General features: G+C 42.5%; 2 protein-coding genes across 6 annotated transcripts in view; one reads left to right on the forward strand and one right to left on the reverse strand.

The window, feature by feature from the left end:
* Positions 1–50: 50 nt before the first annotated feature.
* LOC110535692 (endoplasmic reticulum resident protein 44) lies at positions 51–15,897 on the reverse strand. Its single transcript, XM_021620871.3, has 11 exons — positions 15,815–15,897; positions 11,797–11,869; positions 11,469–11,508; positions 11,102–11,217; positions 6,332–6,516; positions 5,875–5,990; positions 5,574–5,748; positions 4,322–4,433; positions 3,937–4,078; positions 1,687–1,789; positions 51–1,581 (listed from the first exon to the last, which is right to left on the reverse strand). The coding sequence occupies exons 1-11, from the start codon at positions 15,869–15,871 to the stop codon at positions 1,477–1,479; spliced, it is 1,224 nt and encodes a 407-aa protein (XP_021476546.1). The 5' UTR covers positions 15,872–15,897; the 3' UTR covers positions 51–1,476.
* LOC110534148 (inversin) overlaps positions 15,205–18,310 on the forward strand; it is a 60,220-nt gene continuing 57,114 nt past the window's right edge. For 2 of the 5 annotated variants that reach the window (XM_090222739.1, XM_090222761.1), the window contains exons 1-2: positions 16,079–16,323; positions 17,250–17,354. In XM_090222739.1, the coding sequence (XP_090078865.1) occupies positions 17,352–17,354 (3 nt within the window). In that variant the 5' untranslated portion in view covers positions 16,079–16,323; positions 17,250–17,351. Of the gene's footprint in view, positions 15,330–16,078; positions 16,324–17,249; positions 17,355–18,310 lie in introns of those variants that run through there. The other 3 variants (XM_090222744.1, XM_090222770.1, XM_090222753.1) reach the window with 3 other exon arrangements.

Consider the following 18,310-nt stretch of genomic DNA (forward strand, 5'->3'; position numbering starts at 1 on the left):
TGTAAAGAGTCTTCTCTGTAGAACTGAACAAACAGACTCAACACACAACATCCTGTAAAATGGTTTCATTTACTTGTTTTATTTTCTCCCTCTCCGAGATGACTGATTTAGAAATGAGATTTCTCCCCCTTTAACCCTCCCTTCGTGATTGGTCAGATCAGGGTACTGTTGGGTTCTAGGGAGGGACTGTACACACAGTACTATAAATAAACACACAGCATGCGTCTCAATACTCCTCGTCTCCTTTCTTTGCTCCATCTGAACTGATTTGAGTGACAGGTGAAATAAGGATACTTTCCAGGTCAGCTTCTTCCATATTGCTGTCACCTGGACTTGTTGCTAAGTGGGCGTGGCCTGGCCTGTGTCAGACCAGTGCAGATAGAGAAGAAGACACTGCAGAGGATTGAGATGCAGCCCAGAGTCTGATTTTTCTCCTTCAGTGTGAGGTTCCCCTCCTGCCCTCTAGAGCAGCAGTGTCTGACTGACACCTCTCAGCCTTTAGGAACTACCGTCTGAGTCAGTATTGCAGATCTGGGGCACGTTCAAGTACAAAAGGAAGAAAATGCTTTTCTGACAGACAATGGAAACAAACATTTAACTATTGGACAGTTTATGGTAGTACCTCCGTTGTTTATAAACATTTTGTGCCTCCTGAACGTGACTTAGGTGAATAGGCTCTCTGGCCCATCAGTTGCATGAGTTTAGTACCAGGGAGAGGAAAGCTGCATCTCAATACTCTACAATGTATTCCTTTCCTCATCTCCTCTCATCCTATTTCAAATCATAGGATAGGTGGAAGCAGCATGGTGGATACCTGCCAGAAATATGCTTTCACATCAGTTTAAATAAAGGAAAGGAGGAGAGGGGGGTGAACTATTGAGATGCAGCCGAGACACTGTAGTCCTCCAGGACCAGAACCCTCTCTCACTCAAACGGGACTGAGCTGGACTACCCACAGATAAGAACCGTAATGAGACTAAACAACCGGAGCAAGGGATCTCACTCGTCGAAAAAAAAGGGTGCTACATGTTTTTGAACCTAAAGTAAATTGTTTTTTAATTTAGATCAGGATGACAAAGACCAACGCTCACTCAGCACAAGCACTATTATTATTTACAAGCTCCAAAAATAAAAGTTAAAACGCTTTGCTTCTTTTTTTGTCCTAATCCCCCCCCCCCCCCAACCCCACCCCACACCACTTTCTTCTTCTGGTTTCATCCTTTTTATCTAAAATAAAAAAATTGTACACGTAAGAGTTATGAAAATATAGGTTATTCCAACACAGCTGTCCTGGATTTAACCTACTCTCTGGTCTTCCTTATCCTCTCTTCCTCCTCTCTCTCCATTAAGGGTGTTGGGGGTGAGTTGGGGTGTTGCTGTCCCATCCCGCTGGCCTGTCCTGACTCTGGACACTGACTCCGGGGCATGCCATGGGGTCGTGGGTCATAGGTCAGGGTTGTGGTAAAGTCGTTGAGGTCACAGTTCATCACGGTCCCTGAGGAGTGTGTAGCGCGTCTCACTGGGGGCTAACTTCTGGAAGGAACTCTCTGGTGGGTTACTGGCCACCTCACCGATCTCCTCCTGATGAAATAACAAATTTATATACACACACCTCCCTCTACTACTGCAATGATACCGTTTTATACACACATAATGACAGTGTACGAGTCTGCTTGGTGTTCTGACCTGTCCAGGTGTGCTGTCTGTCGGGTCTGGGCCGTGGTGGAACTCTCTGTGTAACTTCCCAGAGTGGAGGTCCAGAACAAACTGCCTCAGCTTCCCTGGGATCCTACACACATTAATATAATCATTAGGTCTACCAATGACATTATTGAAGTGTGGTTAATGACAGAAGGTCATAAACTGATATCACATCAGAGCTGGTCCCATATCAAAGCTGTCTCTGCATGTTAGAGGTGGCTGCAGACACCACACACACACACACACACACAGTTAATGAAATAATTTGATCTCGGTGACAGAGGGAGGGAGAACACAAACACAGACATCCAGAGGAGGTGGTAGTGAATGTGATGTAATGTAATTAGTTGAAGCGGGTGTCAGACCTCAGGGCTCTGTCTGTCTGATCACAGAGGTGATAGGGGGAGTGGTGGGGGAGGGGTTTAGATGGGGGGTAAAATAGATTAGATGAAATTACATTCGATTAGTTGACACTAATTGCACGTGCCAAGTCATGTCACATTAGCTCCGGTTTCCAGGGCCGTCAATAGAAGAATTATCTAGAAGGTGTGACATTTCTATTATAATCTGTGGACTGTGTGTGTGTGTGTGTGCGTGTGTGTGTGTGCGTGCGTGTTTGTAATGGAATGTATTATATTTGACAAATGCAGATTTTCAACATACAGATCTAAATAATCTAATGACAACAATAATGAGCCATCTCAAATACTGTCACTCAAGTCAGACACAAATGAACACTAGAAAAGCCTGGCCTCGAGGGACAACCCCTCAAGCCAATGACGAGCCTTTTGGACATCAACATTCTAACAGTCTAATAAATACACTTCATATATGCTATCGCAAAAAGAATCACTTGGCTGTGTTTATGAAGGTAACAGAATACAAAAGAAAATGCATTTAAAAAAAAACAATAGCATTGTCATTTGTTAATGTAACTGTAGACTATGTAAAAACACCACAATTCAACTGTTAAAATCCATTAACACCATCAAAGATCATTCATTACTGATTTGTTAACCCATAGGAGTCTTAAGTCCTGTCTAAACTGGGGGGAGGGGGGGGGGGGGGGGTTCTGCACTGAATAATATTATAAACGCAGCACGTGTTGGTTCCATGTGCTGAAATAAAATATCTCAGAAATGTTCCATACCCACAAAAGGCTCATGTGTTTACATCCCTATTAGTGAGCATTTCTTCTTTGCCAAAATAATCCAACCACCTGGTAGGTGTGGGATAACAAGCTGCTGATTAAACAGCATGATCATTACACAGGTGCACCTTGTGCTGGGGGCAATAAAAAGGCCACTGACTGCAGGAAAGTCCACCAGAGCTGTTGCCAGAGAACTGAATGTTAAAATATCTACCATATGCTGCCTCCAATGTCGTTTGAGAGAATTTGGCAGTATGTCCAACCAGCCATACAACCACAGACCACGTGTATGGCGTTGTGTGTGCGAGCAGTTTGATGATGTCAACAGCGTGCTCCAGTTCCCACCAAAATCCAGCAACTTGGCACGGCCATTAAAGAGGAGTGGGCCATCATTCCACAGTCCACAATCAACAGCCTGATCAACTCTATGCGAAGGAGATGTGTCGCGTTGCATGAGGCAAATGGTGGTCACACCAGATACGGACTGGTTTTCTGATCCATAGCCCTACCTTTTTTTTTTAAGGTATCTGTGACCAACAGATGCATATCTGTATTCCCAGTCCTGTGAAATCCATAGATTAGGGCCTAATTAATTAATTTAAATTGACTGATTTCCTTATATGAACTGTAAATCTTTGAAATTGTTGCATTTATATTTTTTGGGTTTCAAGAAAGCCATACCAAGGATATAAACTTTTGGATGAACAATTAATGTCTCATGGTCTGACAAACGTTCCATACGCCGTATCACAATTGGAGCTGCGAGCTCCACAGCCAGAGCAAATCTATCCTTTGTCTGGACAGGCCAGAAAATGTGACCTGTCGCTCTCCATGTAAATGATGTGTCAGATTTCACATACTGCATGTCATCGGAGACGGCGTTCGAAGCGGGACAACCAGACCATTCACAGAGTTTACATGCATTGATGCTGCATCATTCACAGATCATGCTGAACACAGAAATGTCGGTTGGAACCGGTCGAGAACCACTCAAGGTGCCCTAAATTGCTGGCCCAATGGCTAAGAGTTCAAAAATACAAATTCAACCAGAGACAGTTGAAAGAAAGTAGAGAGGTTGTACTTACTCAATGTCTCTGAACTCAGGGTACACATACATGTGTCTGAAGGAGTCTATAGCAATGACAGGACAGTCTGCTGGCGTCTTCTGGATGTGCAGCAGTGGGTGACGGAACTTTTCACAGTCCGCATGCAGAAAGTTTATAGATCCTAGGCAGGAGGGGATAGTTATTAATATAATTTATATTATTTATTAAGAAGAGATTAGCATGACTATAATAGTACGGTTATCTAACAAATATAATGCATCTCTGTCCCTGGCTGGGATGAAAACACAACACAAATAAATAGAACAAGAGAGTAACAATGGTCCCAGCACTGAACTCTGTGGCACACCCTGTTATTTCCCCAGATGATTGGGCCACAAACAGACTTTTAAGACAAACACACTACCTTTCTCGCTGATTAGCTGGCGTGCCACCTCGTGCTGGAACTTCTCCAAGCTCTCTGTGTCCTCCTTCACGTGAAACAGGATGAGGAATGGGATCCCCTCTTCAGTCAGCTCCTGGAACACACACACAGGGAAGAGGAAGAAGAGTGAAGGCGTCAGCATGCTTCAGTTCATTTGGCCGAACCAAACGATGGGCTTGCATACTTCCTTAAAAGACCTTCGCTTGAAAAATGAGAAAAAAATAAATAGTACTGTTTGTCCATTTTGAGACGCCACTATACACTTCTTCAATAGTCAGAATTAATCTAAGATAACTCAAGAAAGCTGTCATTAATGTTGACATTTTTGCAGAGGAGATCTTAGTTGTGCAATTTTGCATGGGTTCGCGCCCAGGCTCTGTCGTAACCGGCCGCGACCGGGAGGTCCGTGGGGCGACGCACAATTGGCCTAGCGTCGTCCGGGTTAGGGAGGGCTTGGCCGGTAGGGATATCCTTGTCTCATTGCGCACCAGCGACTCCTGTGGCGGGCCGGGCGCAGTGCGTGCTAACCAAGATTGCCAGGTGCACAGTGTTTCCTCCGACACATTGGTGCGGCTGGTGTCCGGGTTGGAGGCGCGCTGTGTTTAGAAGCAGTGCGGCTTGGTTGGGTTGTGTATCGGAGGACGCATGACTTTCAACCTTCATCTCTCCCGAGCCCGTACGGGAGTTGTAGCGATGAGACAAGATAGTAGCTACTAACAATTGGATACCACGAAATTGGGGAGAAAAAAAGGGGTCAAAAATATATATATATATTTTTTTGCATCTGACTAAGATGTTTGGTGTAGTATGAGGACGGGTCATCTCGTTGAATGACAACAGGCACTACTGTTGACCAATCTGTGACTAGGGGACGTAGACTTTGGCTACAGACTTCGGAATGCCTCAATTAAAAAAATTGTGTGCCCAAAACAGCAGATAAAACCCTTGCCAGGGTCCAAAATGAACAAAAAAGTTACAAAATGTAATGTATGCACAAACTGTTCAGAAACTGTTTCGGCTGGGAAGCTTCCGGAAGCCTTAACGGGTCAGTGGGAGATTCAGTTGTGTGTCTATGCCTTGTTGCATTAGGATGGGGCTGCTGTAGGGGAAGAAGCCAGGCCAGACCTGGAAGACTCCCCCCAGCTGTGTGTAGACCGGGGCTAGCCCAAAACCTAAATGATTTAATTTAGACTGGATCAAACGGAGAGAAGAAAAAGAGGTAGAGAGAACGCACCTCTCCGTTTTCGAAGGTGATCTCGCGGACCAGAGGGACACATTTGTCCTGTGCCCAAGCGTAGGTGAGATCAAAGTTGGTTAGTGAGCCCAGGTACACCATGTCAGGAACAGTCTCCCCCATCGGTTTATAGATCACATTATCACCACTGAACCTCTCTGTCTGGGACACGTCACTGGAGGGACAGAGGAAAGGAAAGATTAAAAGATTACTCAAATGCCAGACCAAAAACATAGAAACTATATTATAAATGTTTCGTAGACCCTAAGTGCAGTGGTTGGTCTGCAGAGGCTTGACTCACCCGAAGGCAGCGAGAAACACACAGTCGTCTCGGAGGATGTTGGCCACCTTCTCAAACGTGTGGTAGTTCTCAGAATCCTTCTGGTCAAAGTAACCAATAATGTTACGCCTGTCCCTCTGCAGAGAGAGAGAGACATTTTTCCTGGTTCAGTACCAACTCATTTTTGAGGACAGAGTCATATACTAATCTTCAGGAGGCTTTCTGTTGATAGCTCCTTGGTGTCCCGTCAGCTGTGTTCTTTGTGTCAGTTGCCCTGTATAGTTGTCTTTTTGTCTTCTATTTGGTTTACATTTTTTACTTTTATGCATGTTGAGATTATTCTGGATAATGAAAAGCGCTGTACAAATGTAATAAATTATTATTATTCAATATTTAGATTAGGAATGGTCCTAGAACAGATCCCTGAGGCACACCTTTTACATTTTCAAACACTGATTTGTGTGTGCCTGATACTCACATCCGCAGTGTTGACCTCCTCCAGACTGTGTATTTCTTTAATGGGATCGACCTTCTGCTGGCGGATGAAGTCAGCGATGGCTGTGACTGACCTCTGACCCCTGTACTCCCTCTTCATCATCATACCATTACGGAACAACTTCAACGTAGGGTACTTACTGATCCTGTACCGCTGAGCTATGTCAGCTAGAGAGACAGAGAGCGGGAGAGAGGGGTGAATAAAGACAGAGTTTAATATAGAATGAGGTAGAAGGGGAGAAAGGCAGACAAAGGAAAGGGGAATGAAGGAAAAGAGGCAGGTAGAGAAAATCAGAAAGGGATGGATAGAAACGGGGATGGATGAAAAAAGGTGAAAGAGTAAAAGACAGATAGAGGGTGTTTAAAGCTGTCTAAAGACACAGCCGTCAGTCAGCCCCTGATCCCTCAGATGAAAGCTGCCCCCCAGTGAGAGTAAATATTCTCATAGTGCTGTGTGTTTGGCAGGTGTCAGTCTCACTGCAGGGTGTCTCTAAGCTCCAGTCTTCACAGGCAGCAGCAATTTTGTCATTAGTCTTCAAACGGTTTGCAGGTCATCAATAATTCCCTTTAATTTGCTTTATCTCAAAGGATGTGCCTATCAAACGTCTGTGTGTGTGTGTGTGTGTGTGTGTGTGTGTGTGTGTGTGTGTGTGGGGAGTAACTGATTACAAAAAAAGTAACTGCAATCCGTTACCAGCTAAAATATTGTGATCAAATTACAGATTTTTGAAAACTCCTTAACTTTTAAATTCAGAAAGGATGATGACACCTTTCTGTTTTCTCAACGACGTTGAAAAAACAGTTTAAGTTTGTTGGACCACAAATCAAAGACCACTATGATGACACACCAAATGCATTTTGATAGTTTGCAGGAATAGGCTTTTGTAGCATACAGTCCTTCTAATGGTGCGACTGCAACAAAAAAATCAAGGCTTTATTAAGAGCAAGACAAAGGAGCTGATCATGGACTACAGGAAACAGAGGGCCGAGCACGCTGCCATCCACATCGACAGGGCTGTAGTGGAGCGGGTCGAGAGCTTCAGGATCCTACACATCAATAAGGTATTAACATGGACTACAGGAAACAGAGGGCCGAGCACGCTGCCATCCACATCGACAGGGCTGTAGTGGAGCGGGTCGAGAGCATCAGGATCCTCCACATCAATAAGGTATTAACATGGACTACAGGAAACAGAGGGCCGAGCACGCTGCCATCCACATCGACAGGGCTGTAGTGGAGCGGGTCGAAAACTTTAAGTTCCTCCACATCAATAAGGTATTAATATGGTCTACACACACCAACACAGTCGTGAAGAAGGCACAACAACGGCCCTTCCCCCTCAGGAGGCTGAAAAGATTCGGCATGGGCCCTCAGATCCTCAAAAAGTTATACAGCTGCACTTTCGAGAGCATCTTGACTGGCTGCATCACCGCTTGGTATGGCAACTGTTTGGCATCCCACCACATGGCGCTACAGAGGGTAGTGCGTACGACCCAGCACACCATTGGGGTCGAGCTCCCTGCCATCCAGGATCTCTATACAAGGCAGTGTCAGAGGAAGACCCTATAAAAATTCTCAAAGACTCCAGTCACCCAAATCATAGACTGTTCTCTCTGCCACCGCACGGCAAGCGGTACTGATGCACCAAGCCTGGAACCAACAGGACCATGAACAGCTTCTACCCCCAAGCCAATAGTTAACCAAATAGCTACCCGGACTATCTGCATTGACCCTTTTTACACTAACTATGCTGCTGCTACTGTTTATTATCTACCCTGTTGCTTAGTCACGTTAACCCTACTTATATGTACATATCTACCTCAATTACCTCGTACCCCTGGACATTGACTCAGTACTGGTACCCCATGTATATAGCCCAGTTATCCTGACTCAGTACTAGTACGCCATGTATATAGCCCAGTTATCATGACTCAGTACTGGTACGCCATGTATATAGCCCAGTTATCCTGACTCAGTACTAGTACGCCATGTATATAGCCCAGTTATCCTGACTCAGTACTGGTACCCCATGTATATAGCCCAGTTATCCTGACTCAGTACTGGTACCCCATGTATATAGCCCAGTTATCCTGACTCAGTACTGGTACCCCATGTATATAGCCCAGTTATCATGACTCAGTACTGGTACGCCATGTATATAGCCCAGTTATCCTGACTCAGTACTGGTACCCCATGTATATAGCCCAGTTATCATGACTCAGTACTGGTACGCCATGTATATAGCCCAGTTATCATGACTCAGTACTGGTACCCCATGTATATAGCCCAGTTATCCTGACTCAGTACTGGTACCCCATGTATATAGCCCAGTTATCATGACTCAGTACTGGTACGCCATGTATATAGCCCAGTTATCATGACTCAGTACTGGTACCCCATGTATATAGCCCAGTTATCCTGACTCAGTACTGGTACCCCATGTATATAGATAGCCCAGTTATCCTGACTCAGTACTGGTACGCCATGTATATAGCCCAGTTATCCTGACTCAGTACTGGTACGCCATGTATATAGCCCAGTTATCCTGACTCAGTACTGGTACCCCATGTATATAGCCCAGTTATCATGACTCAGTACTGGTACCCCATGTATATAGCCCAGTTATCCTGACTCAGTACTGGTACCCCATGTATATAGCCCAGTTATCCTGACTCAGTACTGGTACCCCATGTATATAGCCAAGTTATCATGACTCATTGTGGATTTATTCCTTATGTTATTATATATTGTTTTCTATTTTTGTCTCTGCATAGTTGGGAAGGGATCACAAGTAAGCGTTTTACTGTTAGTCTATCAAATCTAATTTTATTTGTCACATACACATGGTTAGCAGATGTTAATGCGAGGGTAGCGAAATGCTTGTGCTTCTAGTTCTGACAGTACAGTAATATCTAACAAGTAATCTAACAATTCCACAACAACTACCTAATATACACAATTCTAAATGGATGGAATAAGAGTATATACATATAAATATATGGATGAGCGATGACTGAGTGGCAAAGGGAAAGTGCAATAGATGGTATAAAATACAGTATATACTTATGAGATGAGTAATGTAAGATATGTAAACATTATTAAAGTGGCATTATTAAAGTGACTAGTGATCCATTTATTAAAGTTGCCAATGATGGCTCTACACCTGTTGTTTATGAAAAATGTAACAAGTAACATGTGATTTTGATTTTACTGCTGTTGGCATCCAAAGATTATACATTTAACTTGAATAAACACTTGGAGGTAAGGATGTCGTACCTCCTAGTGTTATTGATATATACACTGCTGCTCTCTCATTTAGCTATTTGCGCCTCACGGATTGTGGTTGTTGTGGATGGCTGTGGACAAACGAACATGTGTATTTTAACCCAATAATGGTTGAATTAAAGACGTTAAAGCTGCCTATCAATGAATGTTGCAACCAGTGGACAGCCAGTGAAAATGTGCTCTTGCAGCTGCTTAGTGTGGATCACAGTCTGTGGAATAAACGTTTGACGGCTCCTCCAATCTAAAATCCTCCATGGTATTGTGCTCCACATGCTGTCAAAAACAAGTTTCACACACTTCTGATCAACTTAAAGAGCCGCAAATGATAGAGATATCAGAGTGTCACCAACAAAAATTTAAACAATAGGCCTATACCAAATGCAGCATTTGGTATTCATTTTTCCACACGCACTTTTCGTTAGTGCTCAAAGCATGTCATTCCATGAGAGCAGAATTTCCTTTTCAACTTGAAGCAATGAGCCCAATCAGTCCTCAATGACAACAAAATCATAAACAGAGTAGGCTAATATGTCCTTAGTTTTAGGGTCATGCTCAGGTTAAACAACAGAATAGGCTAATAAGTCCTTAGTTTTAGGGTCATGCTCAGGTTAAACAACAGAGTAGGCTAGTAAGTCCTTGGTTTTGGGGTCATGCTCAGGTTAAACAACAGAGTAGGCTAATAAGTCCTTAGTTTTAGGGTCATGCTCAGGTTAAACAACAGAGTAGGCTAATAAGTCCTTGGTTTTGGGATCATGCTCAGGTTAAACAACAGAGTAGGCTAATAAGTCCTTAGTTTTAGGGTCATGCTCAGGTTAAACAACAGAGTAGGCTAACAAGTCCTTAGTTTTGGGGTCATGCTCAGGTTAAACAACAGAGTAGGCTAATAAGTCCTTAGTTTTGGGGTCATGCTCAGGTTAAACAACAGAGTAGGCTAATAAGTCCTTAGTTTTGGGGTCATGCTCAGGTTAAACAACAGAGTAGGCTAATAAGTCCTTAGTTTTGGGGTCATGCTCAGGTTAAACAACAGAGTAGGCTAATAAGTCCTTAGTTTTGGGGTCATGCTCAGGTTAAACAACAGAGTAGGCTAATAAGTCCTTAGTTTTGGGGTCATGCTCAGGTTAAACAATTTGGCTTATCTATATTGCTATATCCTATTCTTGAAGATCAAGAGAATTACATGAATTGGAATGACTGGAAATCTGACCGACTTTGGATTTTAATGTAAAGATATAGCCTAATCGTATGATTATCTGTATTGAAGTAGAAAGTGGTAGAAAGCAATTTAGAAGAAGCCTACATAACCCATAAAGTAAAATGCAACATCAATTTTTTAATCTCCTTCTAACGCCTCTTAAGGGGAAAGTAACGTAAAATGAACTAAAAGTAATAATTACTTTACAGAGTTTGGGCAAACCAAAAGTTATATTACGGATTAAAACCCTGTGTGTGTACGAGCGTGTCACTCACAGTGCTGATCACAGTCAACGCGCGCAAACACCACCTGAGTGACATCAGGAAACTCCTCCCTCGCGATGTTCGATGCCTCCTCAAAGATAGGCTGGAGCATCTGGCTGAATCTACACCTGGGAGGAGAGGGGGGAGAATGTGGGTATAATTTGCTTATCAAATGAGATTTTATATTGTTACCCTTTGGAGGAACTGTCATACTGTAATTGCTTTGGCCACATTGCATTACTCTCCAGCCATGATGCCACTAAAGCATGTTGGAATTCTAATTCATCACACACACCTGATGTGGACACAAAGAAAATGTATGCAAACAGACAATTGAGTAGGAGAGGACAAATGTTCACAGGAGAACTAATACACTTACCAGTCTGCATAGAAATTAACCAACGCCACTCCAGCATTGTCTGTGAGGGAAAAAAAACACGTTACACCCACTGTTTTACAACAACGTCAAACACACAGGAAGTACATTTACACATACTCATAGGCAAGGGAGGTTCGTGGGTGAATCATTAGTGTTATTCATACAGTCAAACAGCCACAAAGCGTTGAGGAAGGAGACAACACAAGATAGAGCAATACAGGGAGAGATGATAGAGAGAGGGAGGAAATGACACAGAGATGGAGAGAGAAAGAGGGATAGATGAGAACCACAGAGATGTCTCTATACCCTGTCACAGATAATGTCTTACTGAGGATGTCTTCAATGTTTCCTGTGTCTAGACTGGTAATTTCAGCCTGGCCTGGAGTGGAGAGACCAGTAACCTAGAGCCGGAGAAGAAAGGGTTAATGCGATGATATGGCTAGAACCTGTCCCTCACACAGATGTGACATGAGTACAGTCCAAAAACAACCAGGTGATGAATATTAAGATTCAACAGCTTCAGAGTCAACAGGCTTCACAGTTGGGGACCACTGAAGCCTAACCAGGTGAAGATGGGGCTTACACCAGTCTGCTTGGGTTCTTTATGATGGGGATTTAGAGTTACTGAAAACATATTCTGCATGAACACATGCAGTGTTAACGGAAGAAGTTCTAAATCTGCTGTCCTATTGTTTCCATTAATTCCCTTGTTGCTGTTTCCAGACCAGGCAAACAGGTGAGAAACCATCTCTCTCTCTCTTTGGCTCCCTCCCTTTTTATTATTTATGTATAATTCATCCATATGAGTCCTGTTGAGATCCAGACATCTCAGTTCTCTGATGGACGTTGACGCCACAGGTGATGTGGAACAGAGGACTCTGTTCTCAGGGTCAAAGTCAAACTTCCCCATGGACTAGAGCGACCAGGACAGTGTCATACACTGGACACGGAGGCAGAGAAAGAAGTAGAAGTGAGACATCACATTGCATAATATTTTCTGGTTCATATACAGTCCATGAACTAAGCAGACCAGACTCAGCTGCTATCGCATGTGTCTATGGGATAGCCACCCCTTCCTTAAGCAGACTGGAACTGTGACATTTTTTTCCAATGGTAAACGGCCCGAGTAAGACATCTTCATTAATCCACCATCTTTGACAGAGAGTGGTGTTACTGGAGATGCTCTACTTTGCCGAGTCTCACATTCCCTGGAAGAACAAACGTATTTCTCTGTATCTCAGCAAGCATTTTCCCCGAGTCCTATGACAGCGCAATCCAATTTTCTGCTACCACCATAACAATAACTTCACACAAAAACAGCAACAAGAGCCAGTCACTAGACTGATAGTTGAACTTAGGACAGAAGACAGGGCTGTGGCTAGGATATAGACTGGGGCTAAGTTAAGCATGGCCTGGACATTCCCATGTATTAATACTAAGGGAATCCCTCTAAACCAGCGTCTCAGTAGCATCCTGTCAATGAGTTTTTTTTCACTGCTGCTACTCGCTGTTTATTATCTTTGCATAGTCACATTACAAATTACCCTGACTAACCTGTATCCCCGCACATTGACTCGGTACCGGTACCCCCTTGTTATTGTTATGTAAATTTCTTGTGTAACTTTAAAAAACACATTTTTAAAAATTACTTTATTTTATTTATGAAATATTTTCTTAACTCTATTTCTTGAACTGCATTGTGTGGTTAAGTGCTTGTAAGTAAGCAATTCACGGTAAGGTCTACACCGGTTGTATTCGGCACATGTCCCTACATTCAGTAATGGTCAGTCATTTTTGTAAGTAGTTGTGGTCAGTACTTGTGTGGTTTTTATCAATAGTTTAGGTAAGTGGTAGGGAGGTTCATTAGTTGTGGTGATTATTTTTTTGGTCGTGGTCAGTAGTTAGTCAGCAGTTGTGGTCAATAGTGATCAGTAGTTTTGGTCAGTCGTTTTGATAAGTAGATGTGTGGTTCAGTAGTTTTGGTCAGTCGTTTTGTGGTTTTGGTCAGTTTAGTTGGTGCGGTTAGTAGTTGTGATCAGTAGTGGTCAATAGTTTTGGTCAGTAGTTGTGATCTGTAGTTGTGTCGTCAGTAGTTGCGGTCAGCAGTTGTTTGGTTGTGGTCAGTAGTTTTGGTAAGTATCTTTTGTGGGATGTTTTGGTCAGAAGTGGTCCGTAGTTTTGGTCAGTAGTTGTGTGGTTGTGGTCAGTAAATGTGTGGTTGTAATCAGTAGTTGTGTGGTCCATAGTTTTGTGGTGAGTAATGGTGTGGTTTTGGTCAGTAGTTGTGTTGTTGTGGGGTTCAGTAGTTGTAGTCAGTAGTTTTGGCCAATAGTTGTTAGTTGTTTTGGTAAGTAGTTGTTATCAGTAGTTGTATGATTGTGGCCTGTAGTTGTGGTCAGTTGTTTTGTTGTTGTGGTCAGTGGGTGTAGTCAGTAGTAGTGATCAGTAGTTGTGTGGTTAAGTTCTTGTAAGTAAGAATTTCACGGTAAGGTCTACACCGGTTGTATTTGGCGCATGTCCCTACGTTATATCAGCATTGAACATGTCACCCTCCCTAGGAGAGGGGGTGACCTCGATAATTTATTGTTAAACGAGAGGCTGTCTGGATCTTTAATTTAAAGACCCTTGCTCCTCTCGGTTTCAACGTAGACTTTGATCTGAAACCATTCTTGTGATTTTGCTATTGTAAATGTTTTGTAGGCCTAGGTAGGTAAATTGTATCTATAATGGAATGCTATCCATTCATGTTTTTGGTATGTTATTTTTATATATGAGAATTAACCAATGATATCAGGCCACACCGGCCATGATTACAGACACCTGTGTGTGTCCTTTGACACTATATAAACCAGTCACCCCGCAGTGTTTGTGATTATACCCTGATGAAGACACTTTGTCTGTCAAAACGTTGAATATTAGGTTATAAAATTATTGCATCTGAGCTCCTAGAGTATGCAGCCCTAATGACATTTTTTAAGTATTCGCCGCATGTGACAAATAACATTTTATTTGACCTTTGGTCCCCTAAAATGAGGGGACCATGAATAGAAAGTGCTGTAATTTCTCAACGGTTCACCCAATATAAATGAAAATACTCTCAAATATAATACCCTCATATCCAAACTTTTGGAGTGTAAAGCCAAAAGAAGAAGAAATGTTTCACTTTCCCAATAATTACAGAGGGCACTGTATATGTGTGTACAGAATGTGTTTAAGGTGACAGTCTGTGTTAACAGGAGAAGCTGTCTTTACTGTGGGTTGTAATATAGCACTTTAGAGAGAAGGCTGAGTGGTGGCGGATGTGGTTGTATGTACAAAATGTACACACACTATTTCTGGGGTCAACTAATACAGGACTAGTGGTATTACGTATAGTGAGGTCATCTCACAGCAGCCTGGCTGTGACACTCGTCTGTATGTCTGCTGAGCGACAACAGCTTCAGTTTAACAAGAGATATTTCAGTAATGAAATGTTGCCACTGTCTCTGGTTTAACTATGTCACGGTGACGAGACAGGCCTATTCCCTAAAAAATGTATGAATACAGACATCTTCCAGTTTCTGGATTAGAATCGTGCTGATTAACAAGTATGACTTAGTTCAAATCCCTTACTGACAGTAAAGAAAGTTAACACTGTAATAGGCCGATATCCCGAGCAGCAGAACAGAGCTTGATCAGTTCCGGGTTGTCAGCCAATAGGAATGAGCCACAACAGAGGAATTCACCAACCGGCTCCATCATTCCGCAACACGATTGTGGCTAAATTCACTAACTTGTGGTACCGTCCCACGACCTGGCTAGCTAGCTACATATGTTAGCAAGCAAGACAACTACAACATTAGCTGTTGGCTAGTTAGCTAGGTAAAGTTAAACAAACAGCAAATATAGCCAAGTCTGATAGTTAACGTCAGCTCACACAATACGTGGATTTAAGATTCACCATGCATCTAGAATAAGATACTGATTTGGACTTGCACAGTTGTTAGCTAGCTAGCTAACATAACAGGGCAGAGTAAGGCGAGTGATCACAGAAAAGGAGGGTCATGACTCATGTCTCTACATGGCTAACTAACAGTTAACTAACCTTACCAAGCTTAGCTAGCCAGCTAGCTGATCTCAATTAACCTGGTTTGCCGACTAGCTATTTTAGCCAGCTAACGTTAGCTAGGTACAGTAATGTAAGGCTATATTCATGTTCAATACATCTTTATTTTGTGATTGACAAAAGTAGCTATCACTTTGAAAAACGAATGCCCATAATTATAATATTAGCTAACTGTTTGTGAAGCCAGACCGACCGCACTTCAAATACGAGGACGTGTAAGTTAGCTGTCGAAGTTCCTTACCAGCAGTATCGTGAAAAAGCCGACCTCGAGAGAGGATACTATTGGTGGTAGTTTCATTGTAGAGTTGGTTGAGGTTATGGTGTTGTTCGGTCTTCCCTGTCTCCCGATACAACTCTGCTGCTGAGGCAGGAAACGGATGGGTGACCACGGTAACGTGAGCGATCTTTCCGGGTTTAACGTGGTTTGTGGGAGTAGTAGTTTTGTCATTTTCTTTAGCAATGATTCCCAATAAGGCTTAAAACTACAAGTATGGCGTATTTCTTTGGAGGTTAGAAGAATTGGAAATGGGAGTTGTATTTTTCTAAATATTTTGCGACCCAGATGTTTGTGGTCTGACGGAACACTTTCTTGGACAAAACTTATAGCGTTAGAAAGTGAGAGAGTCAGGAAGATACTGATCAGAGGAACAAATAACTATTACAAATATATACATTCATTTTCCTAATGTTGACAGTTGCTAAATGCATATTTTTCTCAATTATTCCATGATTTCTAACATAGTAAGTAAGGTAAGTTGCATCATCGTTAACGTTAGTTATGCAGGCTACCCTGCTAGCTAAATATCAAACTCAATGCACCGATAGTCATTTCTTATTGACCTGTTAATGACATGCTGATTTTGCCATGTGCATGTGACCAATAAACTCATCTAATCTAAATCTAATATTTTCGCCTGCATAAAGCCATGGCAGCTACACAGATTCATGCAGGATATCAACTGTCGTCTGTTATTGACTCTCCAGCTGTTTCAGTTGTTTTGTGTATTTTTACCAAATCTTTACCGAGGCTAAAACATGAAGATTTTTTTTTTCTTCTAACAACTGCTAAATTACTGAAATAATTCAGTATGTTGTGTTACTTATTACACAGTTATTACTTAACACTTCACAAGTTACTACAGTAGTAGAAAAAATATTACAGTCAGATAGTTTTGGGACAGAACAACGGTAGACTGTGTATCCAGTAGACAGACTCCCGATGTTCTGTCCATAAACTAACAGTCAGAGTGCAGCGTCCAACATACCACAGTCGGCTGTAGTTACTGCTCTTTAACTGCAATTTCAAAACTGAAATATTTTTTTTAAGGGGTGTAACAACATACAGGTAGCAGACACTGTTTGATACAAAAATGTAATTCTCAGAGTAGCGTGTTTGGATGGGAAGTGGACATACAAGAGACTTGTGGGATAGAAAGACAGGGACTGTCTCTGAGCAGTTGTGATGTAGCAGAGAGTGTCTATCTATCTATCTATATATCTATCTATCTATCACCTTGTCTCTCTTTGTCTCTGTCCATTTCTTCCTGCTCTAACAGTCTATCATAGAGCACAGTAGTTGGCATAGAGCGGGCAGGGTGTCTGTGTATGTTGGCAGCGTTGCTGTGAGCAGGTGGGCAGGTCTCAGTGTGAGAGATCCTCTCTCTCTCTCTCTGTAGGATCCAGGATCAGGGCAGGCAGGGGACCTGGACGTGCAGCCAAGCCCACCAAGGATGCACTGAGCTGGGGAACATCTGCTGAGGCCTCCCCCTAGCACTGCCATGGTAAGAGTCCAAAACACACACCCATACACTCACACACCAGCGCATACATCCTTCTCTCAATGATTCATTCTAATGTGACCATAGTGTTATCCTTCTCACTACTGTCTAAGGGGTCGTGTATAACCATGTTTTTCGTTGCCTGTGTGTGTGTGTGTGTGTGTGCGACACTGACTGTGTGCGGTGTGTGTGTGTATTTCATAATTGTTAAGTAGATTAAATGTTGAATTGAATCCCAGCATTAATATTTGATGTGGTAAAGCTGTCCATAGGGGGTTCCCACTTCCCATTGTGTCAGCAGCTCATAGATGGAGACAGGTGTGTGTGTGTGTGTGTGCTTACTGTAATAGCTGAACTATTAATAATGTTTTATAAGCAGATCTTCTCATGTCTATACTGGGGTTTAATAGCAGGAACCGGGTTACCGAGATTTCCCACCCATACTCACTCCCATTTCCCGGGATAAAAACTGTGAGAAACCGGTAAATTCGAATACATTATTTCTATGAACAGCATTATGTGAAATGGAACTGTTAAATTATATGCAGTGTCTATCTGGCTTCTCTACGGCCTTCTGTGCTCTCCTATCTGCATGATCAGTAATTAACTCTCAGGGTGGGGGCAGCGCTGTATGGAGCACAGTTCATAATGAATGCATGTATCATCTCATCAGCTGTAACTTTTTTTCTTGAGAGAGGGAAATTTGCTTCAACATAGCCTATGGTACAGTAATATTAGACCTAATACATCTGAATGATAGATTAATATGAATCTCCATCTGGCTTTCGGGGTCACCTTATTGTATAGATAAACATATTTTTTTTTGTAGCTGCAGAATTTTAAAACAGTTATCACTCGAATATCTTTGCTTTAAATCAGTGTGGAAGTGGGCACTCTTTGTTAAGGTCTTTATCTCTTTCAATCAATTCCATTCAAATTGCATCCAAAATAGATCGTCC

The sequence above is a fragment of the Oncorhynchus mykiss genome, chromosome 3 (genome assembly GCF_057628025.1).
Source record: "Oncorhynchus mykiss isolate SJ-2025 chromosome 3, ASM5762802v1, whole genome shotgun sequence".
Taxonomy (NCBI): Eukaryota; Metazoa; Chordata; class Actinopteri; order Salmoniformes; family Salmonidae; genus Oncorhynchus; species Oncorhynchus mykiss.

Excerpts from the sequence above, each read along its gene's own strand:
- LOC110535692 (XM_021620871.3), bottom strand. The coding sequence starts at position 15,871 with ATGAAACTACCACCAATAGTATCCTCTCTCGAGGTCGGCTTTTTCACG. Across the intron at positions 11,509-11,796 it reads AAACATTGAAGACATCCTCA|ACAATGCTGGAGTGGCGTTG; the intron begins GTAAGACATTAT and ends TTTCCCTCACAG. Across the intron at positions 5,991-6,331 it reads AGGAGGTCAACACTGCGGAT|AGGGACAGGCGTAACATTAT; the intron begins GTGAGTATCAGG and ends CTCTCTCTGCAG.